Genomic DNA, 23,941 nt, shown 5'->3' with positions numbered 1-23,941 from the left:
CATCCTGTCAGTTTAAATAGATGCTGTCAAAGTGGATGAAAAGTGACGTTNGCCAATCGGCTTGTGGGTTTTCTTGAGCTACCCCTCTGGCCCATAACCACAAAAGGAACTTTGGTTTCGTGTGTAAAGAGGCTACTAGATACTTCCAACTTCCTAGTGACGTTCAAAGGGAAAGTTTCGAATCACATGGGTCATTGTCAGGAGTTAAGAGTCCATCCAGACTTGAAGAAGTAAAACTGCTGATGTGTTTCTAGCATGGGAATAAGTACCGCTACCAGATCGGCTCCCACCAGGCTTGCGGAGCTTCAAAAGTTTCAGTGTGATGGCCATTGTAACCTTGTTTTAGATAAGATGTGATCTGATCTGAGTCCCTGATAATTGTATTAACAGACCAAGTTGACCTTGTTAGTGGGGAATCCCCATTATGAGAGATGACTCTTCATGAAAACTAATCTTTTCTCCAAATCTGTTCTATTTCACGACAAGTGTGGGCTTAAGAATGTCATTAGTCAAGCCTGAAAAATTCCACTCCAAATCTGACAAACACCCTCAGTTAGGAAACTAATTAACAGCCAACACCACGAAACACACCTCCGGATTATTCAGTATTTCACTCCCCCTACGAACCATCACTTGCAAGCGCAGACGTCCCAATGCAGTAGATTCCCCTATCCATATAGGCAAACAAATATGGTGCCGTAAATCTGCATCCGGATTAGTCATCAGCCACTAATCGAAAAACAATGGAGCGGTTGTCAGCGTGGTAAACTATGGATTGAACCTATTGTAGAGCATAATATCCTCAAACTTCTCACCCTCCACTCGAAACAAGTGGTTCCCTAGTATACGTAGTACGTACTATACAATATACGGGATCCAAATAGTCACGAGGCCGAAAAACTTTGCCCTTTCCGCCTTCTCATTTCGGTTGAAAGGTGAGACTAATTTCTTTTATTGGATGGCACCAAATTCCACGCCATCGCCAACCTTCATCGTCCCAACCAACGGGAACCTAAATCTATTCCTTTGAATGGTCGGAGTCGAATCATGCGACGATCCAAAGTTTGTCCCCGATTAAGAACTGTAAGTTCAAACTTCTCTCGGCCGACAGAATCAAGTTGAGCAGACCTCGCCCCATCTCGAGAGTTGGTGCAAGGAATTTTAACAAGACGACAAATGAACAGTTAGTATGCAGAGTGGCGATTCTGGCCTCGAGACACTTTTATTCGCTAGTACGTACAACACGATCCATGTGTGTACAGAGACTCAACGACGTCTTTTCTGGAGTCTCTCAACGATCTCATTCAAATAAAAGCCCCACACATCGTGTCATTTCCGAATGCTCGAGGAGGACTCGGACCACGAACTCCGGAATCCAGGCCACAAATCCCAATAATTGGCTCCAAGGCGCAACCCTAGAAATTTAGAGAAATACACTTGATCGGTCCTAATTTACGAATTAGGAATGAGGCTCAGTGCTAAAGTGCCATCAATCCATTTGAGAATCATCAAATCAAAGTAATGGATGCGCCTGCCCTCTTCTATGTGAGATTTTGTTCTCTTTCGCTTCCTTTATTTCAAAGGCACACACACACACAGAGGAACTGTGAAGCAGATTAATCGGAGCTTATTTAAACGTTTTCAGTCGGACAATGGTGCTATGATTGAAAGCTAAAGCTCAAAACAATTGTTTACCTTCATTAAGACCTCAAAAAGGTATTCCTAGCAAGGAAAGTAGTTCAGTTGGAAAAGATATTTACCAAACCATCCGTGTTCCCCCATCTGCCTTTAAAATTGACCCACTGATTGTCAGTTCCGTAATACTCTTCATCTGGAACACCCCTATCCACGAAAGCCAAGTTCTCCCAAGTTCTCCAAGCCTCACCACGCTCGCAATAATCGTCCAGGTGGATGAAAAAGTTGAAATACGTGTGTTTTCCTAGAATTAAGAGACCCAGCTCAAGTTTCCATAATATCTCACGAATCATGATAAGTGATAACCCATTATACCCTACCCTCTGAGGCCCAAGATCCATGTGATCCATTCGCACTAAAGACCACTGGATGATTGCCCTCCACAATATTGACAGTGGGTGGATACGTCACACGAGTCTCGTCGTAAAATCGGATACCTTCGCCGTAGTCGTAGCCGTCTTGGATCAATAAAGTCTCACCGAAGGCAAAATCGAACGAATGAGCCGTCTTATTGTATGCATAATATCCTCCAAAACTGAAATAGATCACCATGTCATGACATGTCTTGAATGAGTCGTATCGGAGCCATGCAGACACTCAAAAAAGAGTTGCCGGAGCCAAAAATGAATGATCACCCGGACGAATGAGAGAATCTCTAACTCCCTTGAGCCCACTTGACATTGTTGTATCGGCTAACTGGGAGTTGGGTAAACGATACAGTGTTGCACGGACTTCGTAGGACAGCTCTCAAAGACAACGAACGAACCTGTGCACTGACAAGTAGATGGCTTGAGGACTTCCATTTTGAAATCTGATCTCAATACGTTCCACATCGGAGACATGATTCCCAAATGTCGAACCCAATCCTGAAACGTCAAAGAGACGGAGGAAAAAAAGCGTCGAGACGCTCGCCGTCCCAACCGCTGTACTCATACGTACTATACATACAATTAAGGTCAAAATGAATGAAAGTGACCAAGGATGATGCGCTCATTAAACTCGTCTTCTTTACTCACCACACTCCTCCTTTGTTCCACTTCCATCTCTTTCCTCTTCATCTTCTTGGGAGTCCAAACTGATGATGCACACATCCTTCCCATGATTGTAAGGATAAAATGTGGGGTATGCCACGTCGATCGTCTCACATTCATCACCGTATTCAATCACTTGAACGTACAGTTTGGCCTACAATTCGGACATTGAGAACCAAGATGTGGCTGAAACTAGAAAAGAGCTCCATAGAAGCTAACCTGGTCCAAAGGTTGACCGAAGAAAAAAGGCTGATGGCAATTGATGCATGGAATTGGTTCCAATGTGTTTAAATGAAAATCGTAGGTCTCGTTGCCACCAATTAGAGCATCAAGAGAGAGTGGACCACTTTGCATTAGAGTTCCATTCTCGTCTTCCACCTGCAATTAGATATGTGCCAGACGATCTGGCAACAGTTTTTCATAAATAGATTTGGCTATTAGTTGACCCATTGGACGATGTTACCCGTCAATTACATTTCATTTGCCTGATGCAAAATTTATGTCACTGAAAAGTAATATTTCTCACCTGGCAAAGTTTGCTTACAAGTTCTCGCAAGCTAAGGAAGTAGTAGATTGAAATTAAAATTAGTCATTGATTTCTGAGCCAAATCAAATTATGAGGCGAAGCGAAAGCACGATGCACAGTACGAGAGATCGGGGATGTTTTTTAAATTCATTTATGAAAGTTTTGAACTAGTGAACAATACAGGGTTGGGCGTTATTACGGATGAATAAGCTCAACCAGAAATCGCGTGGCTTTGGAACAATCAAGTTATTTGAAACCTCGCAACATCGCAACTGAGACATTTACGAATAGAATGTACATCTTCAAAGGTAAAACTGCAAAATCGGCAGGTTTTCCGATAAATAGAGCACTTACTGCATAAAGAAAAGACCAAATGAGGCCTTTTTCCATTGCAAAGGCCTCATGCGCTTTTTTTTACTCCATTCAAATGAATAAGATCCCATGTGTTTGAATATACTTATGATCGAATAAGAGAGTAATGAATGGATTGGAACTTATCTTATGGTCCAAGAGATCGGTAACGCTTTTTGTCAGAAGAAATAGGCGCAAGAAGGTTATTTTCATTTGACCGAAATCAACGAAAATGACCGAATTGTTGTGATCAAGTACTTACAGCAAAAGTTTCAAGCTTCACGACAATAATAATAAGCTTTGACCTTTACCCACTGATAGTTAGAATGGAAAACAAGAGCTAAAAGCTAAACTCCATCAAAGATGACGTTGACTAAATATTTATCCACTTTGTTTTGACACGGATGGCAAAAGTCGAGACATCCTGGAATGACGTATCGAAGACAGAGCAAGGTCTCAACGTTGTGCGAGGGTCATATCAAATAAATCAGTGCTACCTCAAGGACCAGTGAGTGATGCTATCGATTATTCGAGCTGAGCTTTGACTACAAGAATCGACAACTAAACACACCTTTGCCCATAGAAGCACTAAAGAAATAGCTTTTTAATCAAGAACGTTTGATTGCATTTGTTGAAGTTGCACATTAAAAATAGGGTATCTTACTTATACCATCATTGTTTTGTTATTCAGTTTGTTGGGTGGTTTCCACAAAAAAACAATAACAATTGCAGGGTCTGGGAAAATGGGTCATTCTGAAGTGTGCTCTTTTTTTGCCTGCACCTTGTGTTCCGTATTTAAGATCGATCATTTCTTTTGGTTACGTTTCCATCGTTAGGGCCTTGCCTTCCTACTGTATCATATTAAAAAGAATATCTTTTGCTGAACGATAGTGTAGTCCGTAATGGGTTTGGTATTTTACATCTGATGTTTATCACTTACAGTGCGAAGAGAGCCCACGGTTTCTTCAAGTAGTGTGATCCTCTTCTCTGCAACATTACTCGTGGCTAAACAAAGTGACGCTTATTTATTGTTTATTTGCATTGATATTGATGTTCTTGAGCACCTCGATTTCAAAGGCGAAACAAATTTGTTGCTTTTCTTTTGATAAGTCAAACACTACTTGTAATTGAGAGTCCCGAAAAACTACGATTTTAGTCCATTTGTTTTGCTATTTTTAGCCAAAGCAAGATGTGAATAGGGAGAAATGAGACATACGAGCACGTTAAAAAAAACATTTGTTTTGGAATCATGTCTCTCATTCGGTTTCATTTGACAACAATTGGTATTGTATTCATTGTTCAAAAATCGACTAAAACAACTTTGGGCATATGGTTTTAAATTTCAAAGCTTAGATTCATTTTTACAATCGGGTAGAAATAACGAGATTGAAGTATTCTACGGATAGCTATTAACACGGCTAGTATCACTTCATGTTCTCCATTTTAAAAACAAACGAAAAGTGTTGGGTTTTGATCTAAGCAATCAATAATTATTTTCGGAAATTCATGAATAGAATATGAATAAAATATGAAAATGCACTTCCAAACCTTGTTCTACGCATACATGAAATTGGTGAACGCGGTGGTTATATTTTCTGGTTAAGTGATTGCTCAAATACCAAGACATCTCGATATCTTTTTCTTTGTCAAAGAAGTAAAAGGAACAACTTTTGTGAAATACACATGTTTAAAAGTAGCTCAGATAAGTGTGTAAGACAACTTAAAGCCCATTAAAATGCATCATTGTCAAAAACGTAGTCAATCAGTATTAAGCATACTCTTAGTTATGTAGTGACGTAAAATTTCATAAACTTCTATTTAGAACATGCTAAGTTATTACAACTTCAAGGTAGTTTTTTACGCCGTAAAAGATCGAAAAATGGCCTAATTATGTTTCCAGTTATTTCCAAGGAATATGATTAACTTTTTCAATGACACGACAAGAAATAACATTTCTCCATCATCTTTAAGATTTCTTTCGAAGCTAGAGGTAGCAAAAAATGTCGCTTAAAACTTACAAAAGATGTAAAATTGCCTTTCATTTTACTAAAGTGCCAAAAACTACACGATCCTATCATGTTCCCAAAATATTTGAACGATACACGTGACAGTTTAATTTTCAAAATTGTCACTTTTTGCAATAATTAACTTCTACGTACTAGCGAGGTAGCAACGTTAATAGAATTTTGTCAAAGTTCAAGATTAAGCTTGATTAAAGTCGCGATTGACAAGTGTAGCATCAAAATTGCGAAATATTTTCGTTACGTAAGATTTAAGTTACAGTATGTTGCAAGCTATGTTCGGATTTTTCTACCTGCTTCAGAAAAGTGAAATATTTCCATTTTTATTTTAGGCATAGAAAAATTTCTAGGCAATTGCTTTAAGATATAACCGGAGCAATTTGTAGTCAAATTTGATGAAAATGCAATCTTTGAAAACAATATATCTTATCGTTTGCTCCATGGATTTGAATAAAATCTTAGTAGGAAACGCAACCAAGGTTACTCCCAACATCTAGTGATTATGTTTTTAAAAATATTAGCTCTTTGTAGGTTTTAAGTGGATTAATATTCTAATCTTAGCTAGAATCCAAGATGATTTTTTACAAAAGTTGCTCCTTTTGTTTCAATAACAACGAAAATAGTTATTAGAAGGCTTGGCATTTTCAAAAGAAACTTTATCAGTATTGTGAGTAACACCGTGTTAAGCTATTCATATTTTCCCTATAATCATGATATCTCGTATATTGTGCATTGAAACACAAAAATGTAATTTTGTTCAAAAACGTTATGTCAAAACTTGTCATAACTCCAGGCACAAGAGTTATAACATCTTATAAAACAATTCTTTGAATAAAAAAAAAGTGTTCATCCCACATTAACAAGAAAAATGGCCTTGATTAGGCACAGACTTCTGGAAATGTGGACTGCGAACGGAAGCAAACCTTTCTGATCTCTTAAACCGTCCACTTTAACCCAAATGAGTACTTAATACGACCACAAAGTCTTGTTGAATTGATGAACTTGGCCCAGTTTGAGCCCAAAACTATTCTTAGGGAACTCAGGAGGTACGTCCAAAGTTATGTTGTAAATAAAATTGAAATTTTTCGGCCTACACTCTTGGTCTGCTACATAACCTTTTGACAATATAACTTTAAACCGAACCATTTTACATGTACATGATACTAAAGTGAACTGTCTTTAATTGAAGAGATCTACATTCCTTACTTTTTTACTTCAATTCGAAAAGTGGCTCAGACTAGATTTGACGTGAAGCTCGTTTACAGTTCATATTTGTAGAAATTAGTGGATAAGGCTTCTTGTCACAATTTACCACAATCGTGGAGAGCAAAATTCATTGTCTTTCAAAGTATTCTTCAAATCTATCAATCAACAATTTACCCGCATATTTGAGAGGAAATATGTTAAGTCCGAGGGATAGAAAATATCCTCTGGGTGAATCCAGATCAATGGTGCCCATTCCGTCGCCAAATATTTGGCTGATTGGCTCACTTCACCATAACAAACAAGTGGAAGAACACTCATTTTCATCAGAAGGATGGTTAATAACATCTTGACTCTCGGTTGCCGAACAAGAAAATGAAGAACTAACACTTTTTGCTCTCACAATCTTGCTTATCCATGGATTAGGACACGTCAAGAAGTACAACACGTTTGAATAAGGTCACAACTCAGAGTTAATATATGATGAAAAATCAAAATCCATATGAATGTCACTCCCTCTATTTATAAGGTAATAAGCGAATTGCTTCTGACCAAAGTAGTTATGTTTTCGATTTCATTCAAAAGTTATTAACCACTAGACTACGACAAAATATGTTGCTTTCACGTCGAGCAGAAATTGCAGAAGTTTGACGTTTCGGGATGTGCGAAATAGCGGAACCATTGGGAAGAAAACCGGTTGGTGCAACCCTCTCGAATTTTCGCTCGACATACGAGCAACATTTTTTGCCCGTGTCTATTAATCACGTTTTTGAACTACAGCCATGAAAGAAGAATTTGAACAAAGAGTTCTCGAGGGAAAAACAACTTATTTCAAACAATTTATAAAGTATTCAATAAACTGTTATGCGGGGATTAAGATATTTGCCCAAGAACAATGAAGAGACCAAATGATCTGTTTTTAAGTTAATCAAATAACTAAACGTAAATGTACGATTAGGTCACTAGAGATTCGATGTTATCACTTAATGACACACAAATTATGGAAATGGTGAAGAAATTCGCCTCAAACATTGCAGGTACCTTCCTTAGTTGGTAAAATATGGTATTTCTTTCTACTACAAGTTAGGTAAAGGTTGCTGTCTAAAACTTCCCTCGTAATATGTCGTCCATATCTAATTGATATCGTTAATGCATATTTTTTAACATACTGTATGTCAAGGCTAATGTTCCAAAAAGTATTTTCTTTAAAAACCCACCAAACTTTCCCTTGCCAACTTTGGAGTTAATTCCTATGAATTGAAATGGAACGGCCAGCAAATAGCAATATCGAATCCTGTCATTTGAAAAACTTGATTGACTTGAACAGTTCGGATACAAGGGGTGTACTTTAATGTCAGCAGCGCAATTCATGCACCGTTCTCTTGAGCAGAAGCAATTCCCTACTCGTTGAGCTGAACCAACAACCAGTAACCAACTATCATGCCATGATTTCAGAATTCCAAGCACTCATTGAAGCGATCGGAACTGACCAGACCAAATGAGTTACTTGAAAAAGAGCGACAAGACCGACTACTTGTCCGACTTTGATTCATTAGAATGTTTCGAACAGCACAGCATCAATGAATGACTCAGCTAGGAATTCGAGAACCAGTTTCGAGTCGTGAGAAAACAAGCCTCACATTTAACTAGCTTCACCCTATGTCCTTATCTCGCCATTATGATTCAAAGATCAAACCGGCATCCAGAGTCTCCCGACCTTTGGAGAGAGCAATCTTGAATGTATTTGAGTGCGCGGGGATGTGGATATATATCAGTGGACCACCTACAAAGCAAAAGTAGTCTTGGGAACGAGTTTTATTCAAAGAAGGGGAGGAAGAAAGAAACATGTCGGTGGGTACATTCTTGAGGGAATCTGGTCCCAGTTCCCAGGATCAGTGGCGATAGCGACAGGATCTAGGATCCCCTTCCCATTGATCTCGTCATCTGTACATAAGACTTTCGTCTTCAATTGCACGTTAGCATGCAATCGTCGGATTATTTCCGACTCCTCAGGATGAGTGATGTCCTTGCTTAATTACTCACATTAAGGCTTCTTTGCATGTTTAATGAAGGCAATCTCAAGGCGCCATCCTCGATTTAAATTGCTGCCTTACTCGAGGTAAAAACTGTACCGAAAGCAATATCGAGCTTGGAGGGATAAAACTCCGTTTTTGATTTCACTATGAGACAGTTGTGATTGCGTAAACACGAAACATCGGCTTTGAGGCTCAATTGGATGCAAATATCATGATTTGGGTAATTGAAGAAGCTCTTGGGAAATGTCCAGGCAATCTTGGACACCCATACCTTGAATGTCGAGATGTTTCTCGGAGACTTTGCTGATTTTCCCCGGCTTTCTCACGAATCCTATGGCCTTCTCGTGTGCACTTTATAGGCTTGAAATTTGGCACTTGCTAAAAATGTCTTGTTCAATTTTCTTTTCGAAAGCTATCTGTTGAGAAGCAATCTGGAAAGCATTCATTCTTTGAGGTGGGATGAATTATTTCAACTCAAGATTTGAACGGGCTGCCACTCCTCAACTCTTGTCCTCACATTTACATACTGGTGTGTCAAATGGATTCCAGATGAGTCATCGCAATCTTAAGTTGGGGCTCGGATATCTTGCCAGGTCGATCAAGACCAAGCAAGCATAAGTAGGGCCAAATGAACAAGTGGGAGTTTTCTGGACCTGCCAACAACACTGAAGGTAACTTGATGACCGGGTTTTGAATATCAGTCAGAAAATTTGAGGTAAATAAACGTTTATCCACGTCTGCCTTCTGCATTGGGATTTTCCACCCCCTGACACAAGTACATGTGAGTGTGCATTCATACAAGGAAAGGGAGTGTTAGACAAATTATTCCTTTTCCACTTGGACCGCATTCTCAAGCACTAGGAGAAATAAGTGCAAGAAAGTCTAAAGGAAGCCAAGCTACAAACTGGATTCGAGTTATACTTCGATGTCATTCATATGGACAATGTAATCTTTCAATAGATAGACCATTATAACAGTGAACGGGCCGAACAAGCCAGGCCAGCAAACACGATGTTAACACTCTAGATAGACCCAATGAAGGAAACGAAGCTCGCTCCCTCGTTCGCTCACTGCTCGTACTCTTTCATTGGGAGGATTACGTGAGCATGAGTATGCCCTAACTCACCCTAGGAACATCACACATGCTCGGCATGTACATGAGTTTACAGGCCCAGCTGACTCTATGCAGTAACCAGTGAACAACCTCTCTCCCGTTTTCCTGATCCCCCTTCTCTCTGTCTCTCTGTCTCCGTCCCCTCCATCCACCAGAAAGAAGTGTTGTTGTAGCTGGTGCTGCTGTTGTGGCAGCCCTCCTCTAGTTTCACCTCGGCATGAACAAAACAACAACGAATGCTGCTGTTGTGGTGGTGATGGCAGGAGAGGTAGTTTGAGACGCTTTGGTGTGTCGTCTCCTCCACCCTAGGTCCTAGGTGTGTATGTGTATGTGTGTGTGAGACTGTGGGCTGTTGTACACAACAAAATTTGTATTGGGATGAGATTGAGCAGTCATCATTATCTTTGGTGTCCAAGTGTTAGTGCCAGCAGCTGAATTTTGGCCGTTGGACCTGCAACCTGTGTCTCTTTCACTACAGCAGGTGCAACTGAAAGAGGCCTCTCATCTTGGCTCTCGAGGTGGGCCTTTTGGGTAAGAGCGACTGAACGACACAGAAGTCCTTGGCCTGAACACAATTGAGGTGTGATCACTGAGCCACAATCACCAGTCAACCAAGCCCTACATTTAGAAGAGAGGTGTGTGCTGTGCATCCGATCATCATATTGGCAAACAACAAGGGCACAACTAAGTCACCCCATCAAGTTTGTAGCCTCATTTTGGAAAACAACCTCAATCACGACGGACCCTTGACACTCTTCGTGTAGTTTGCAATATTCGGTGAGCCCCCACTAGCTTTTGGCTTGGTCTACCTTCGGTAGTGGTTTTCAGGTTACCATTTGCCATTGATCCTGTTCCCCACCCTTTCCCTTGGGAAAAGAAAAGGGTCTGAGGAACCCTCCGTTGGAAGGTGACAGATTGTCTTCTTTCAAACAGAAGTCCCTTCCTTGATCGGCAAAAAAAACCGGAAGGGGAAATCAATTCAACCGGAAAGCTTTCAGCCGAAATTCTCTTCCATTCTCGTTAAGATACAAGCAGAGAGAGACCCTAAAGACAGCTGATCCTTCTTAGACTTTATGAGATTTGCCTGATCCTTCTTCATCGGTCGGGTAGAAAACACATAAATATCGTGGACAGCCACCCCTCCGCCAAAAGTGCTTGAACTTGAATCACAAGGAGAGTCAATTGCCGGCCCAGCTGATTTGTCTCTTCTTCTCTGTTTGTTCCGAGGCCGCGCGAGGTCTGGCCCAGAAACAAGTTCCTTCTTCCTTGTCTTCTCCCAACGAAGCAGAGGCCGTAGAAAGAGAGAGAGACAGAGAGAGACAGAGAGAGAGAGCTAACAAGTCCTCCAGGGCTGTTGCCGCTTGTGCTCGTGCCTGATCTGCTTGCACTTCGTGGGTGCTTGCTTGCTCGCTTGCTCTACTGTTGAGGCCACCACCAGCAGCACCACCACCATCACCAACACCACCACCACCACCTCCTCCACCAACTTTGTATACACTATTCCTCGTACACACGGAGAGAAAGACTGCATGAAAGAGTGAGGCAGAGAGAAAGAAGAAGGGCGTTGGCATTGCTCAGAGTCAAAGTTGCTAGTGTTGTTGTCGTTGTGGCTGTTGTTGCCGTCTATGTAAAAGCGCTACTAAAGATCGACGTTCTGGCTTGGGTCTATTGTTTGAATGAAAAGAGACGGAGGAAAATCGATTGCACTGGCATGAGAAGGAATTATTTCCCAAACACACGGCCATGGTGTTCCTTGTACCACTTGCTTTGGAACTCTCTTTGACGTGTTGACGTAAGTGAGCGGTGTTGTGGCACAATTTTGGTGAAAGAAGACGAAACCGAACATCGAATTGAGTGTTCCCCCTACCAACTCCTCGTGCTCTCTCCCTCGCCCCACGCCTTTTTTCCGGCAGCCTTCAAACCACACACACACACACACACACATATCGACATCATCAACAACAACAACAACAACGAATAGTGCGATTACACGAACAAGGCCAGGCAGGATTGGATCAAGGCATCAAAATTCCCCCTGATAACTTCAGTACCCGATAGTTGTTGAAAGTTTCCAGTACGTTGACGTGGATATCCCAATCAAAGTGAGCATACCCAACATTTGAGATTACGTCACGGAAGTGACCTACTACTGCGAGGGAAGCTACAACAACTGCATGATCTGTGTAAACAAGTCTGAAGATACTCCAGTGTGCACCCCTTACACGTGTGAAGTGGGTCTATGGACAAATTGTCAGTGAGCAGCCACAGTAAGACCATGAAAGACATGAGCATTCCAAACAGCCTTGTGTTGGACTTGGGCACAGCCAACACTAAGGTCGGATGGGCTGGTCATGGTGAGCCCTCGTCCGTTTTTCCAACCGTGGTTGGTCGGGGCCGCCACAAAGGGGCTATGAAGAACCTAGGCCTCAAGGACAGTTACGTCGGAAGACATGCGCAAAATCTCAGAGGCATCCTCAGTCTCAACCAACCCATAAGGCAAGGCGTGGTTGAGAATTGGGACGATCTCGAGACCCTATGGGACTACGTCTGGGATAAGGAGGTCAACTTCGGAGGTGCTAAGAATGACAACGATGCTGGCGAGTACCATGTTCTCGTATCCGTCCCACCCCTGTGTCCCCCCGAGGATTGGCGCAAGATGGGTGAAATCCTTCTGGAGGGCGCTGGTGTGAGTGGTATTTACTTGGCAAACAAGTCAGTCCTCTCCATGTATGGTGGAGGTCGTACCACGGGTGTTTGCGTTGACACAGGCGAGGACATGACCTACATCGTTCCGTGTTGGGAGGGCTCTCCGCTCCCGGATGCAACCCTTATTCTGAAATTGGGAGGAAAGCACATCACGGATCGACTTCTATCCCTCCTGGCACAAGGCAAATACAGCTTCCCCGACGACACGTTTCTCATTTGGAAGAGGGCGGGAAAGACCACCAACCGCTTGTGTATAGCCAGTCGCCGGGATGTGGTGAGGGAGGCCAAAGAGAAGTATTGCAGATTCTACGACCAGACCTTCCCCTCCAACGGCCTCAAGGAAGTAGAAGAAGAGGTCCTCCGATTGCCTGATGGCAACATTGTGGTGGTCGGCGATGAGGCTTATTCCGCACCTGAGCTCATGTTCCAGCCAGAGCTGATCAAGAAGAAATACTCCAGTCTCCACGAACTGGTCTACGAGAGTGTCATGCGCTGTGACGAGAAACTACGGCCTCGTTTGCTCTCCAATATCATGCTCACCGGAGGCAACTCCCTCATGCCCGGTCTGGATATGAGGCTCCAGAAGGAGCTGTCCAAAATGCTACCCAAGTCCACGATTGTGCGTGTCCAAGCACAAAAGGGTCGGGAAAACTTCACCTGGAATGGAGGGGCGCATCTCTGCTCCTTGAGCTCGTTTCAGCGACTGTGGTTGACCAAACAGGATTACATGGAAAACGGCGTCCATGCCTCGAGATCCACTTTGAATGTGGCCGAGAATGGGATCCCTGAGAATGGGATCCCTGAGAATGGGATCCCCGAGTCCCAAGAGCCCATCGTGGCTGAGCTTCCGTGAAACAAGCAAAGAAACAATCTCAGATTAGTCGTCCATCCAACACATTGAGAGAACGAAATAAGAGAGTCCTTTACGAATATACATATATATTTCTGCTTTAGCATTATAACTGTTAGATTCACTTCGCGATTTCTGCCGATTAATGAATAGATACCATATAAGAATTTACGAAATGCAGGAGGCTCCACAAGGTAACAAACCATGGAGGCGATCTAGTCTGTGAAATAATAATGACAAAAAACAACAACAAAGAAGAAAAAGAAAGTCTCAATGTACCAGTTCTACAAACCAAGTTGCCTTTGATTGATCTACAATGTATGCTACCACAACTATTTCAAGTCCTACTTCGATATACCATGTTGCAAACAAAACAAATGCTTTCCTATTATATCTTCATTCGAAACTTTAAGGTGTTCACTCGATGACAAAGTATGTACACTCTAAAGACTTACTACTACCAATATTCTGTAGAGTAAACCTGAAATACAACCCAAATTCTGGATTCAATGAGACATCAAACGATCCTTTCACTGTCGGTATCAAAAGGGGGAAAAAGCTGAGGCCTCTAAAGCGAGTGTTTTCATCCTTGAAAAGGCTCTCTCTATCTATTTCTGTGAGCAAGAGATCTCAGGAGGGCCTTTTCTTGCCTCGATCAATCTTTCTAACCTTGGATCGCTACGGGCCCTTACTGTACATGAAGCATTATTTTTCAACCATTCATTCAGAAAAACAGACTCCCGCTGTAGAAGAAAAGAAACTTGGATCTTCATGAATGCCTTCTATCTCAATCCCAACGTTTGACAAGTTTGTCGAGTGTGTACGTACGTAGTCTCGTTTTTTGACGGAAAGAAATTTCCCTTTGACACCTCAGCTTTTTGTTAGTCCTTGTTTTCGTATAATTCCCCTGTAGTTCCCACAGTTCCCATAGTTCCCTGCTCACTTTTCAACGATGAAAGTACGAAGCCAAGCTCCGTTGTCTGAATTAGAGCATATCCCTTGAGTGTTATGCATGTAGGCCCACTCATTGAATGAGGAGGGTGACTAATAGCATGAAGGAGAGTGGAGCAACTACTCTTACTCCAACTACTACAACATTATGAGTGGGGTCGAAGACTGGATGGAGGCTGCGCAATAGAGGCCGTTGTTAACATGATCATGGCTTTTGCTTGCTCAATCGCACTGGCGGTTTTCGACATAAAATCTAAATAAAGTACGGGTGTAATATTGCCAGCATCGCTTGGGAGTAAATAAATACCTAAAAGTGAGGTTTGTTTTTTAATAAAAGCTTTTTCGGTTCCAGAGTGGAGGCCAAATACAGATCATGCTCAAAATCAAAATCGTTCTTTAATTACTTCCACGATATTCAAAAAAGACATAAATAATGAGTAAAATTCAAAACATCTCCATACTCTATTTTTTCCACACAAGCTATATGATTTGTCATTTTAAGTACCATTGATGGCCTATTATTTCATCCAGAGAAAGTTAAAATACTCAGAAGATACTGTTTACAATAATGACCCCCCCCCCTCCCAGGTTAGTAGGTGATTGTTGAGCGCCCAATGGAGCAAACTTCATGTGTGCTCATTAATCAATTGCCTCAGTCGCATCATTCGTCAAGCCCCCTCGCCCCAAATGCAGCAGGGAAGTAATCTCCAACAAAATGAGATTGAACACCATGCAAAACGGGCTCATCTGTAATCTGAACACCTCTCGCCAACTAGTCAGTCTACTTGCTTTCCTCGCTTCTTTTCTTCCTCTCAATCGCTTTTGGGCTCACTTACGAAGCACTCGTACATTCCCTACTAGAAGGAAAGGAAAGAAATCCTGTGCACGTGTCTTTTGGGGATCATTTGTCCTCGAGAAACTCAACAACAAGAGTCGTGGCTGTTCCAAACTTGTTCCACTCGCGTCTCGTTCCTTTTTACCATTATTGGCTGCCGTGAAGTGGTTTGGAGTAGCTTTGGGGACTTAGTAGGATATTCAATTGCCCGTGCTTCAAGTGAAACGGAAGAGGGCGAGGGACGGGAGGGGGAAAAGATCATTGAAGAGGACTTCTTCGTCTCCACTCTCCGAGTATATTGTCGGGACTCGACAATCAACAGATTGCTTCCATCCACATTCTTCGTCTCCTCACTCTTTTTGGTGGCATCAACAAAGAGGAATGTGGCCAGAAATTCGGATTGACGACTGGCAGCTAGCAATATCTGCTGAAGAGTAGTGCTCAAGACATCTGAATGCTCCGATACCAACTCTTTGAGTGGTACATTTACCTTTCCATCTCCCAAATCTCGCCGAAAAGCACATTCAGTCAAATCTAATTATTGGTTCGCCAGATTTGTTTAAACACCAATGCAATAGATGACCAAGTATGGAAGTAATGTACGTACGTAGAAGGTTTCGACACAATGAATGACAGACTTGAGATTGAGGGCGAAGTCTAGAAGTGTGGAACAACAAGGAACAATGGAAACAAAAAAAACGACAGCAACAGAACCGACACCCAATAATGGTGACAAAGAATGCACAACTTTCAAAGCAAAGAGAGACCGATCCTTGAAGTTTCTTCTCTTGGCCATCCTCCGTTGCCACTTCTACTGTAGTTTTCCATTTCGGGACCACTGGCGAAGAGAACGTAGATTGATCCCTCCCTTCATGGGGAACTTGGAACAAATCGCCCTTTCGTCATGAATTGAAAAGCGGAAATGATTGTTGAACGTGGAGTTAGGGAGAAAGAGGGAGAAAGAGAGCGGACATTCTTGTTCGAACTTTATCTGAGTTTGCCAGTCGGCTGGCTCATGATCAATATTCACTGTCGGTTATCCTAAAGCACCCAAGACTACGGAAAGGGTTAATGGATTTACTTAATGGTCTGCAAGAGATTAGTGAGGGGATTTTCTCGGAGATGACCCATTTGGGTTGTGTCATTCAGAGATCCTGAGCTTATGAAAACTTACTCAACATGCAGAACAATCCTATGGCAAGCAAGTGATTGAATGCAATAGAAATCCCATTGCTTTAGTCTAGATACTTCAATTTAGAGCATCCTTGTCAGCGTCCAAGAAGTAAGTGAATACGTTCGCTTTGTAAACCCACCGCACAAGGCATGACATACCTTCATTTCGGCCAGACTTAACGAGCAAGGTTCGAACACAACTCACTTTAGAGACTCATGATTGTCTTCCATATACGAGAAGACCTCTTATTTCACTAGCGAATTCTCTTAGGAACCTCTCCAATGTTTCCTCCTCTGACCTTCAGTACTTCAAGACCATCGCAGAGCCAAGAGTTCGGTCGGAATGATGAGAGTGGTGGCCATGAGATAGACCTGAATCTTCTGGGTTTGTTGTTATCTACTTAAACGCCTCTATCAAGGCTTGCCAAGTCCATATTTAGCCAAAGCAATGATTGTCGATGATCAGACATAACCATCGGACTGAGGACGACTGCTACTACCTCCAAGTCAATTACGAAGTCGCATTCCTGGCAAGGCATCAACGGCTCCAATGGTATGGCAATGCTTTATGTCCCAACAATAATTCAATTACGCTTAATAGTCAAGCCATCTCCGTCGTCCGAGCTTCAATCTTGGCCAAGAGGACACTTCTTCGAGTTATCAGTCCTTCAAAAGTCAAGGTTGAGATCAATGCATATTTGGTCAAAAATTAGAGCCGGAAAGTTGTCGAGTACTTGTCAATGCTAGCGCCATCTCTTGAGTGAGGAAAACACCAATGAGTGAGTATTGAGTTGTGATTGGAACAGAGAGCCCGAGAAATACCTACCTGATTGTGCAAACCCACTGCACATTTTATATTAGGTCATTTGTTATTTTCCACTAGGGGCAACCCAAACGCCTGTTAGGTTGGGGTTCGTTGCTTGATTTTGGTTTCTTTGCCTCTCAATGGCAGGCCAACTGTGAAGGAGATTTCTCGCCTTTGTTCGAGAACGGACCCAAGAAGATTGGCGTTGGAATGGCTTACTCTTCCAGTGACCACATTGCCAAGGGTCCTCAATTACGGGAAGAGTGAGGCCAGGCTTGGTTTCAGGTCAATGGTTTAAATGCATTATGCATCACACATGTCGAAATATTCTCCGTCCTTCAGGGAAATTGAAAAACGATTCCGGCGGATGATAAGACGAACCAATCATGTAAGATGCGGAAAACTCGCCAACCCAATCTTCCTCTATAGCCTGAACAAATGGTGGCACTCTCTGATACTTTGACAAGGAGTTTATGAAGGATGAAGCCTAAATGGACAAAAGGATAGGAAACAGATGCAGAAAAATGGCTCTTCAGGTGATCCTGTTTGCCTTGAGTGTTAAACGCAATGGATCATGCAACCATTCGGAAGCCGAGGCAAGCGTACCTTTTTTTGCCGTCTTCCATTTTACTCCGATCCAATCTTCATTCGGCGGAATTACTGCCCTACTTGCTTGCTTGAGATGATTCCTTGAGTGTGACTGAGCTGAGCTTGAAATGCGAGCGAAAATGATAATGATGTGACCAATGACGCCTGGTTCTCGCTCTCAAACTGAAGGTGGTATACTTTCCATTCGCAATGGCTCCTGCAACCAACGATGGCGCGTTTCGAGCATCTCGCAGATCTTGATGTTCAAGAACTAAAAATGATGATGATGACTTTCCACGATATCTTGGTCGGAGGCGCCCAAGATTTGTGAGCCAATGGTTGAAGATGAACTCGGGCATGACTATTAACATGTTTGTTCAAGACCTCCCCCTACTTTTCCGTCGGAGTCCAATACCAAAATGGTACAATTTAGAAAGTGCTTGAAGCGCCATCGCCATTGCTTGTGGTGGACTAGGGATAGATCAATTGCCAATTTCGATAGAATCGGTTTCCGACGTCAAGAATATATTTGCGAAAGATTGCGAGTGTTTATCATTGAATTCGAATTGCTCGAGTATATTTGATGAAAATATCTTTTCTGTTACAAGAATTCCCTTACTCTCAACCCTTACGCTCTGATGCTTTTTTTAAAAAAAAAAGAAATAATTATTGCCACACTGTATTATCAACTCAATGAATGTTATTGCCCTCCGAACTCGAAGGTCTTATTCCCCATAAACCATTTCGGATATTGTTTGATCGGTGCATTAACTGAGTAACAATCCCTACTACTCACATCTCTCTGCATGTATGTTCGTGTGTGATGGGCCCGTACCTCCACCGACTCCATATTGGTGGCCATCATCCCTTGTGGAGTAAACGACCTTATTCGTGAGAGGCAGATAAGCATCATCATGGCTTACAATAATGATGATCGCTTTCAAGAAGAGGTTACACCCACTTGAAATGGTGGAATAATTTTCAATGATGACAAGCTCAACTGAGAAGGGAGGAGAGTTGTTCTTCTATCTCGAATCGTGACTCGAGCCTGGCACCTTTGAAATCCGAGCAATAGCCCATCCTTATCAAATCCCAAACCCCAAATATTAATACATCACGTGATTCCATTCACTGGAAAAAGTATCACAATTGCCAAACTTGTTCTCCGATAGTTTTCAGAGTTCAATCAAGCCCAAGTCCCCCATAGACCCATGGAAATCTGTTTTTGTCCATTAGTGGATGATCAGCATTACCCTAGTTTCGACTCTAGGTACCTTACAGGATCGGCAGAGTATCATCCACTAATATCAAACCCACGCCGCAAAAGGGTCACAACCTCACTAATCTCTGTTATCATCAACACCAAACCCAAGTGCCATATTTCGGGATTAGCTTTGCCCCTCCGCTCATCTAGTATACCAGCCGACCTATAACCATCTACCCAACTCATTGTTGTCGATGTTTGCCTCAATCAGCAGTCTCTACCTCCGTGTGGAAAGTGACGAATCCGCAAATTTAGTCAAACATCAGCACAAGGTTCAGATTTCACCCGAGGAATCGCCATGATGAGGATGATGAGGATGATGAACTGACCCCTTGACCAAGGAAGTGAGATAATGACCGGGCAGCACCTCCATCAAAAAAGGGTCAGCTGGGTTTGCTGGCAAACAAGGTAATTTATGAACTTGGAAGCATGCATTCACACTTGACACACACAGAGAGACAGACGGAGGTTCGAGGGCACTTAAGAGATGCCTTGGTGGGATACCAGACTCAGTTGGAGAATCTGTGATTATGATCAGACCGGGAAATCTGATTTATTCAACTGGACATGTGTCACAACGAATGCTGAGGAATGTCCACGTTCCACAGCACATTTCCGAACAATTCAATGTACATCAAACAAACGATATCGATCTTAGATACTAACCTTTCCACCAATTGGCATCGACGGCTGGTTTGGAACAAAAGTTTAATCTAATTCAAAGGTCGAGTTTGTCAATAGTGCCCTTGATGTAACATGAACCAACCAACGAAATGAGGGAACAAACAACCAATGATGGAATGGTCAAAAAGCCATGGCTACCAGAGTTAAATATGCATGGCCCGGAATTTTTTTTGTTTTGATAAAAGGAAATAAAGTTGACTGATAAGGATGAATGAAAATTGAAAACAGAAATATTGATTCTCGTTTCATTCAGGGCAATCGTGGATCGAAAAGCCTTTTTTGGGCCTTCAAACATATCTCCTTTTGTGTTTCACTGAAATATAGGTCTGAGGTGAAGAAGCCTTTGATCTGTTCTTCACTTTCAATCATTTTAGTGAGAACAACTTGAGGCCTTTCACAAATCTCATCTGTTTTTCAAACCTTCCAGGAACGCGGACCCAAAAAGGACTAAATTGATTTTCTTTCACAGAAGCTGACTCAAACGTTTTAGAGTCCAAGTGGACCATTAAGGTCTAGGCGTTTTTAAGCTCTCTCACCAATCCCAGTGAGTGTTGCAGTGCACTTTAAATGTCATTGGGATCGCTTTCTTGACCGGTCACATATTTGGGTGAATTACGAGCGAACCACCATAAACCCCCAAAACATTCCATACATAATTCAGCTAACGGGTTTATGACAGTTGATGTGAGATCCGAGGCCAAGAAAAGCCCGAGATGTAGTCGAAATGAGAAGTAATCAATCAAGATTCCGATACCTAGCTAGGGGTCACTTTCTGTTCTGACGGGAAAGAGCCGTTCTAATATGATAACTGCGACTTTTCGCCCTGGAATCACGAAGTTGTCAATTCCCATTCTCTTCCCCACCGGAGTCATCAATGTCAATTGGAGCAGCAATCCCCCTTCTCCATTTCAACTCGGTAGACCTGCTTCTAAATAGACCTGAACGAATGTCTGTAATGGTGAAGACGAGAGAAGACATTCAAGAGTGATAATGATCACATAAAAAGGCATTCAAAGCGGCCTATCGACGAGAGCCCACCTCCTCCATGCATGTTCTACTATTATGGCGCACAGTGTATGTATGCACTATTAAGTGGTTCTGAACAGGCCACGGGTTATTTGGTTCTCCTTCGTCGACCCTCTACATCAAACCGCCAATAAAGTCGGTATCTAATTAAGTAAGATGAACAATGACTCAATGGGGTCAAATTATGAACGACGAGGGACTGCAATGCAGTTGGATCGACCGCAGTGTCTACGTACACAGTGCCATTGAAAGGAGCACGCCATTCACATACGTACAGACTTTAGCCCCCTGTCCACGGGTGATTGGCCACACATTTATCTTATCAATTGCTAGTTTCTTTGTGACAGAACCATAACATTATGACGAGGAGGAAAAGCGTCGTCATTCAAGCATGAACACCGGTCCAATGCCTCTTAAAATATTGGAAAATTCCATAATGGGAAGGAAAGTGATCGGGGACGACTTGAGACTAATAGAGTGTCTCAGAGCGAGTCCAACAACGGCCAAAAGGGGTTTCGTCATTGCCTTGGAGAAATATTTTGGTTGAAAATTTCCAGATAAGAATTGATGGATCTGGTTGGGTCTGAATGATGTCATTAAGATCATCAATTCAAATTAAGTTATTTTGAGGCTAAGGGTTATAACTAGGTCCAACATTCCAAAAATAGTAGCTGGTCAAGATCGGAGATATTTGGGGGCGAAATCAGTTTTGAAGAGGTGCGGACCACCAACGTCGACTCCTTCCCATCAATGCTCTTGTTGCCTTCTGTCACCGAAAGTAGTCATTAGCCTCGTTCTTGAAATCCTGACCATAACCATTGATGACAATTGCTAGCATTATTGATTCTCGTGGGTAAATTATCAATGAGCAGAAAATTTCCCCCAAACCCTTCCCCAAACTTCACCCCATTGTCTAAAGGTCAGCCCGAAAATTAGCAGTTGAGTTGCAGAACTGCCCCGGACAACCGGACCTGCTCATTGAGGGCCTTTGATCAACCTGAGTAGGACATCATTGTCTTTCTTGGCCGCTCGCCAGCCTAATTATGTGCGTCTAGATCTACAGTACAGTACGTAGTACGTACACAAAATGGACAACGGGTGGATTGCTCTCAGGGCTGACTTTGACGCCTTGAATCGCAAGAGGACTCCCAACTGAAGATGATTCCTGTTTCATTTTCGAGCCCTGGCCATCGTTGTAGTGTATGTCCATTGTACTGAGATGTGCTGCTTGTATTCAAGATGGCGGTGGTTGCGGTTGTTGTTGTTATTGTTGAGCTGCAGACAAAATGTCGGCAACACTTTGAAGTTGACGACTCGGCCCAAAACTGGGTTTCAATGCTGAAAGGAAGCAAGGCTATACCATTCTCAGTTGTTCCTGATGGCGATGAAGGTGATCATGGAAATCGTCACGCCTACTTAGTAGGGTTTCACAGAGGCAAAAAAGGGGAAATAGTGCATGGGCGATACTAGCTTGAGTTTTTGAAAGCGCTTATTTGAGGACCACGCATAGTGGCTAATATGGTCTGTACATACATGGTCTGTATATGGTTTCCTAACTGAGCCTTTCCCCAGATCCCAAGAGAAATAATGATTCATGGCCAAATGGTTGCTCAACGATTACTTTATCTTAGCCCTTGTTAATAATCATTTGGAGACATTCAAGTGCGAACACCCTGGAGCTTCACTTTTTTAAGACAGCTCACTCAATTCTCCCCGTAGAGATATTGCCTGAAGAAAGGAAAGCGCCGCCACTTTGTCGCCCAATCAGGGCCGTCCTTTGCCGCTCTCTCCGCCAGATTTGACGAGGCAACCGAAAGAGCGGGCAACTCGGCGGGTTCCTCTCCAAACACAAATCATTGTCATATTGAGCGAGAACTCTAGCCCTCAGAGGACAGTTCTAGCTTCATCAAGCCTTTTGCATAGGGAAACCCTCATTCACTTTAATGCAGGCTGGACGAGTTCGTCTCATCAGAAGAGGCACCATTCGGCAGGCTTCTTTGGGGAGCGTGGGGGAAATGATGATTTTGTCATTGTGTCAGCTGGAGGTGAGAGAGATCATCAGAGCCTCCTCCTCATCTGCTCCGCACTTATGTACGTAGATCGCCATGCCGGCCCCTGCATGTCGATTCAATGTCTTGGATACTCGTTAAGAAGATAAAGTTCGCCGGAGGGTCATGATACCTTTCAGCTTGGCTGGCTTAACCCCTACTGGCCGGACTCATCTCAGAAATGACTCGCAACTCAAGTCATCTCCCGGGGAATGAAGCACAACTAACCAGCGAACCAGCCAACCGAGTCAGTCAAAGCCTCAGAGGGGTATGTATGAGTGAGTGAGTGAGTGAGTGAGTGGAAGTGGAATCGGTGCTACCACAACACACATAGATATGAAAGACTCAACAAAACGCTTGGAAACTTGGGAACAAAGGGGGAACTACCAAAAAGCCAGGTAGTGGTGCTTGGTGCTTGGTGCTTGGTGCAATGGTGGTGGTAGAACTAGTCGTCGTAGTACTGGACCCGATGGATAAACTCATGGTGTCATTATCATTTTACCGGGTTCTACAGACCAACCCGTCAGCCAGCCACCTTGCTAACCAACCCATCAACCAGCCCACCAACCAAAGAAGGTGGCACTCTCAAGCCGTAAAATAGAAACATGTAATTGAATAAGAGAGTTGTCACGACGAGCTCAAAAAGAGAGAGAGAGAAGAAGAAGAGGAAAAAAAGAAGTAGAGGGTTGAGGACTTAACTTGGCAATTGAACAGGCCTTGGAGCAGTCCATTTCGCCAACGACAAGAGCGCTCTTTGAATGTCAGGCGGCTATTAACTGAATAAAATAGACTCGTAAATACGAGTGTTTGCCACCAATTGATTAAACACATGTTACAAGGGGTGGTCTCCCAACGTGCACAGAGTGTATACACTAGGTAATAGTTTGGTCTATTACAAAGCGAGCATTTCACTTGAGTTGTTTCAACCAGCTCCACTCAATTCGTGCACTGTGTGCATATTTGCTATGCAAAACTCCCCAGATTGCTTTGATATTTGAAAAGACATTCGGCAGATTTGTCCGTCATTCAAGATT

General features: G+C 42.7%; 2 protein-coding genes across 2 annotated transcripts; one reads left to right on the top strand and one right to left on the bottom strand.

Annotated features, from left to right (window-relative positions):
* Window positions 1-1,190: 1,190 nt before the first annotated feature.
* On the bottom strand, window positions 1,191-7,199 carry LOC131882561 (uncharacterized). Its single transcript, XM_059229754.1, has 7 exons — window positions 7,005-7,199; window positions 2,946-3,104; window positions 2,712-2,880; window positions 2,462-2,561; window positions 2,016-2,230; window positions 1,761-1,939; window positions 1,191-1,415 (listed from the first exon to the last, which is right to left on the bottom strand). The coding sequence occupies exons 1-7, from the start codon at window positions 7,173-7,175 to the stop codon at window positions 1,305-1,307; spliced, it is 1,104 nt and encodes a 367-aa protein (XP_059085737.1). The 5' UTR covers window positions 7,176-7,199; the 3' UTR covers window positions 1,191-1,304.
* Window positions 7,200-10,066: 2,867 nt separating this feature from the next.
* On the top strand, window positions 10,067-14,043 carry LOC131879665 (actin-5-like). Its single transcript, XM_059226038.1, has one exon. The coding sequence runs from the start codon at window positions 12,217-12,219 to the stop codon at window positions 13,534-13,536; it is 1,320 nt and encodes a 439-aa protein (XP_059082021.1). The 5' UTR covers window positions 10,067-12,216; the 3' UTR covers window positions 13,537-14,043.
* The last annotated feature ends 9,898 nt before the right edge of the window (window positions 14,044-23,941 follow it).

This window comes from Tigriopus californicus, chromosome 1 (assembly GCF_007210705.1).
Source record: "Tigriopus californicus strain San Diego chromosome 1, Tcal_SD_v2.1, whole genome shotgun sequence".
In the NCBI taxonomy this organism is placed as follows: Eukaryota; Metazoa; Arthropoda; class Copepoda; order Harpacticoida; family Harpacticidae; genus Tigriopus; species Tigriopus californicus.
The sequence above is the reverse complement of the archived record's forward strand: the minus strand, read 5'-3'. Positions and strand labels throughout refer to the sequence as shown.

Bases quoted from the DNA above. Each gene is read 5' to 3' on its own strand.
- LOC131882561 (XM_059229754.1), bottom strand. From the start codon at position 7,175: ATGTTATTAACCATCCTTCTGATGAAAATGAGTGTTCTTCCACTTGTT. The intron at 3,105-7,004 runs GTAAATTGTTGA...ATCTAATTGCAG, and splicing joins ATTTCCTCTCAAATATGCGG to GTGGAAGACGAGAATGGAAC. The intron at 2,881-2,945 runs GTTAGCTTCTAT...TCCGAATTGTAG, and splicing joins TCGGTCAACCTTTGGACCAG to GCCAAACTGTACGTTCAAGT.
- LOC131879665 (XM_059226038.1), top strand. From the start codon at position 12,217: ATGGACAAATTGTCAGTGAGCAGCCACAGTAAGACCATGAAAGACATG.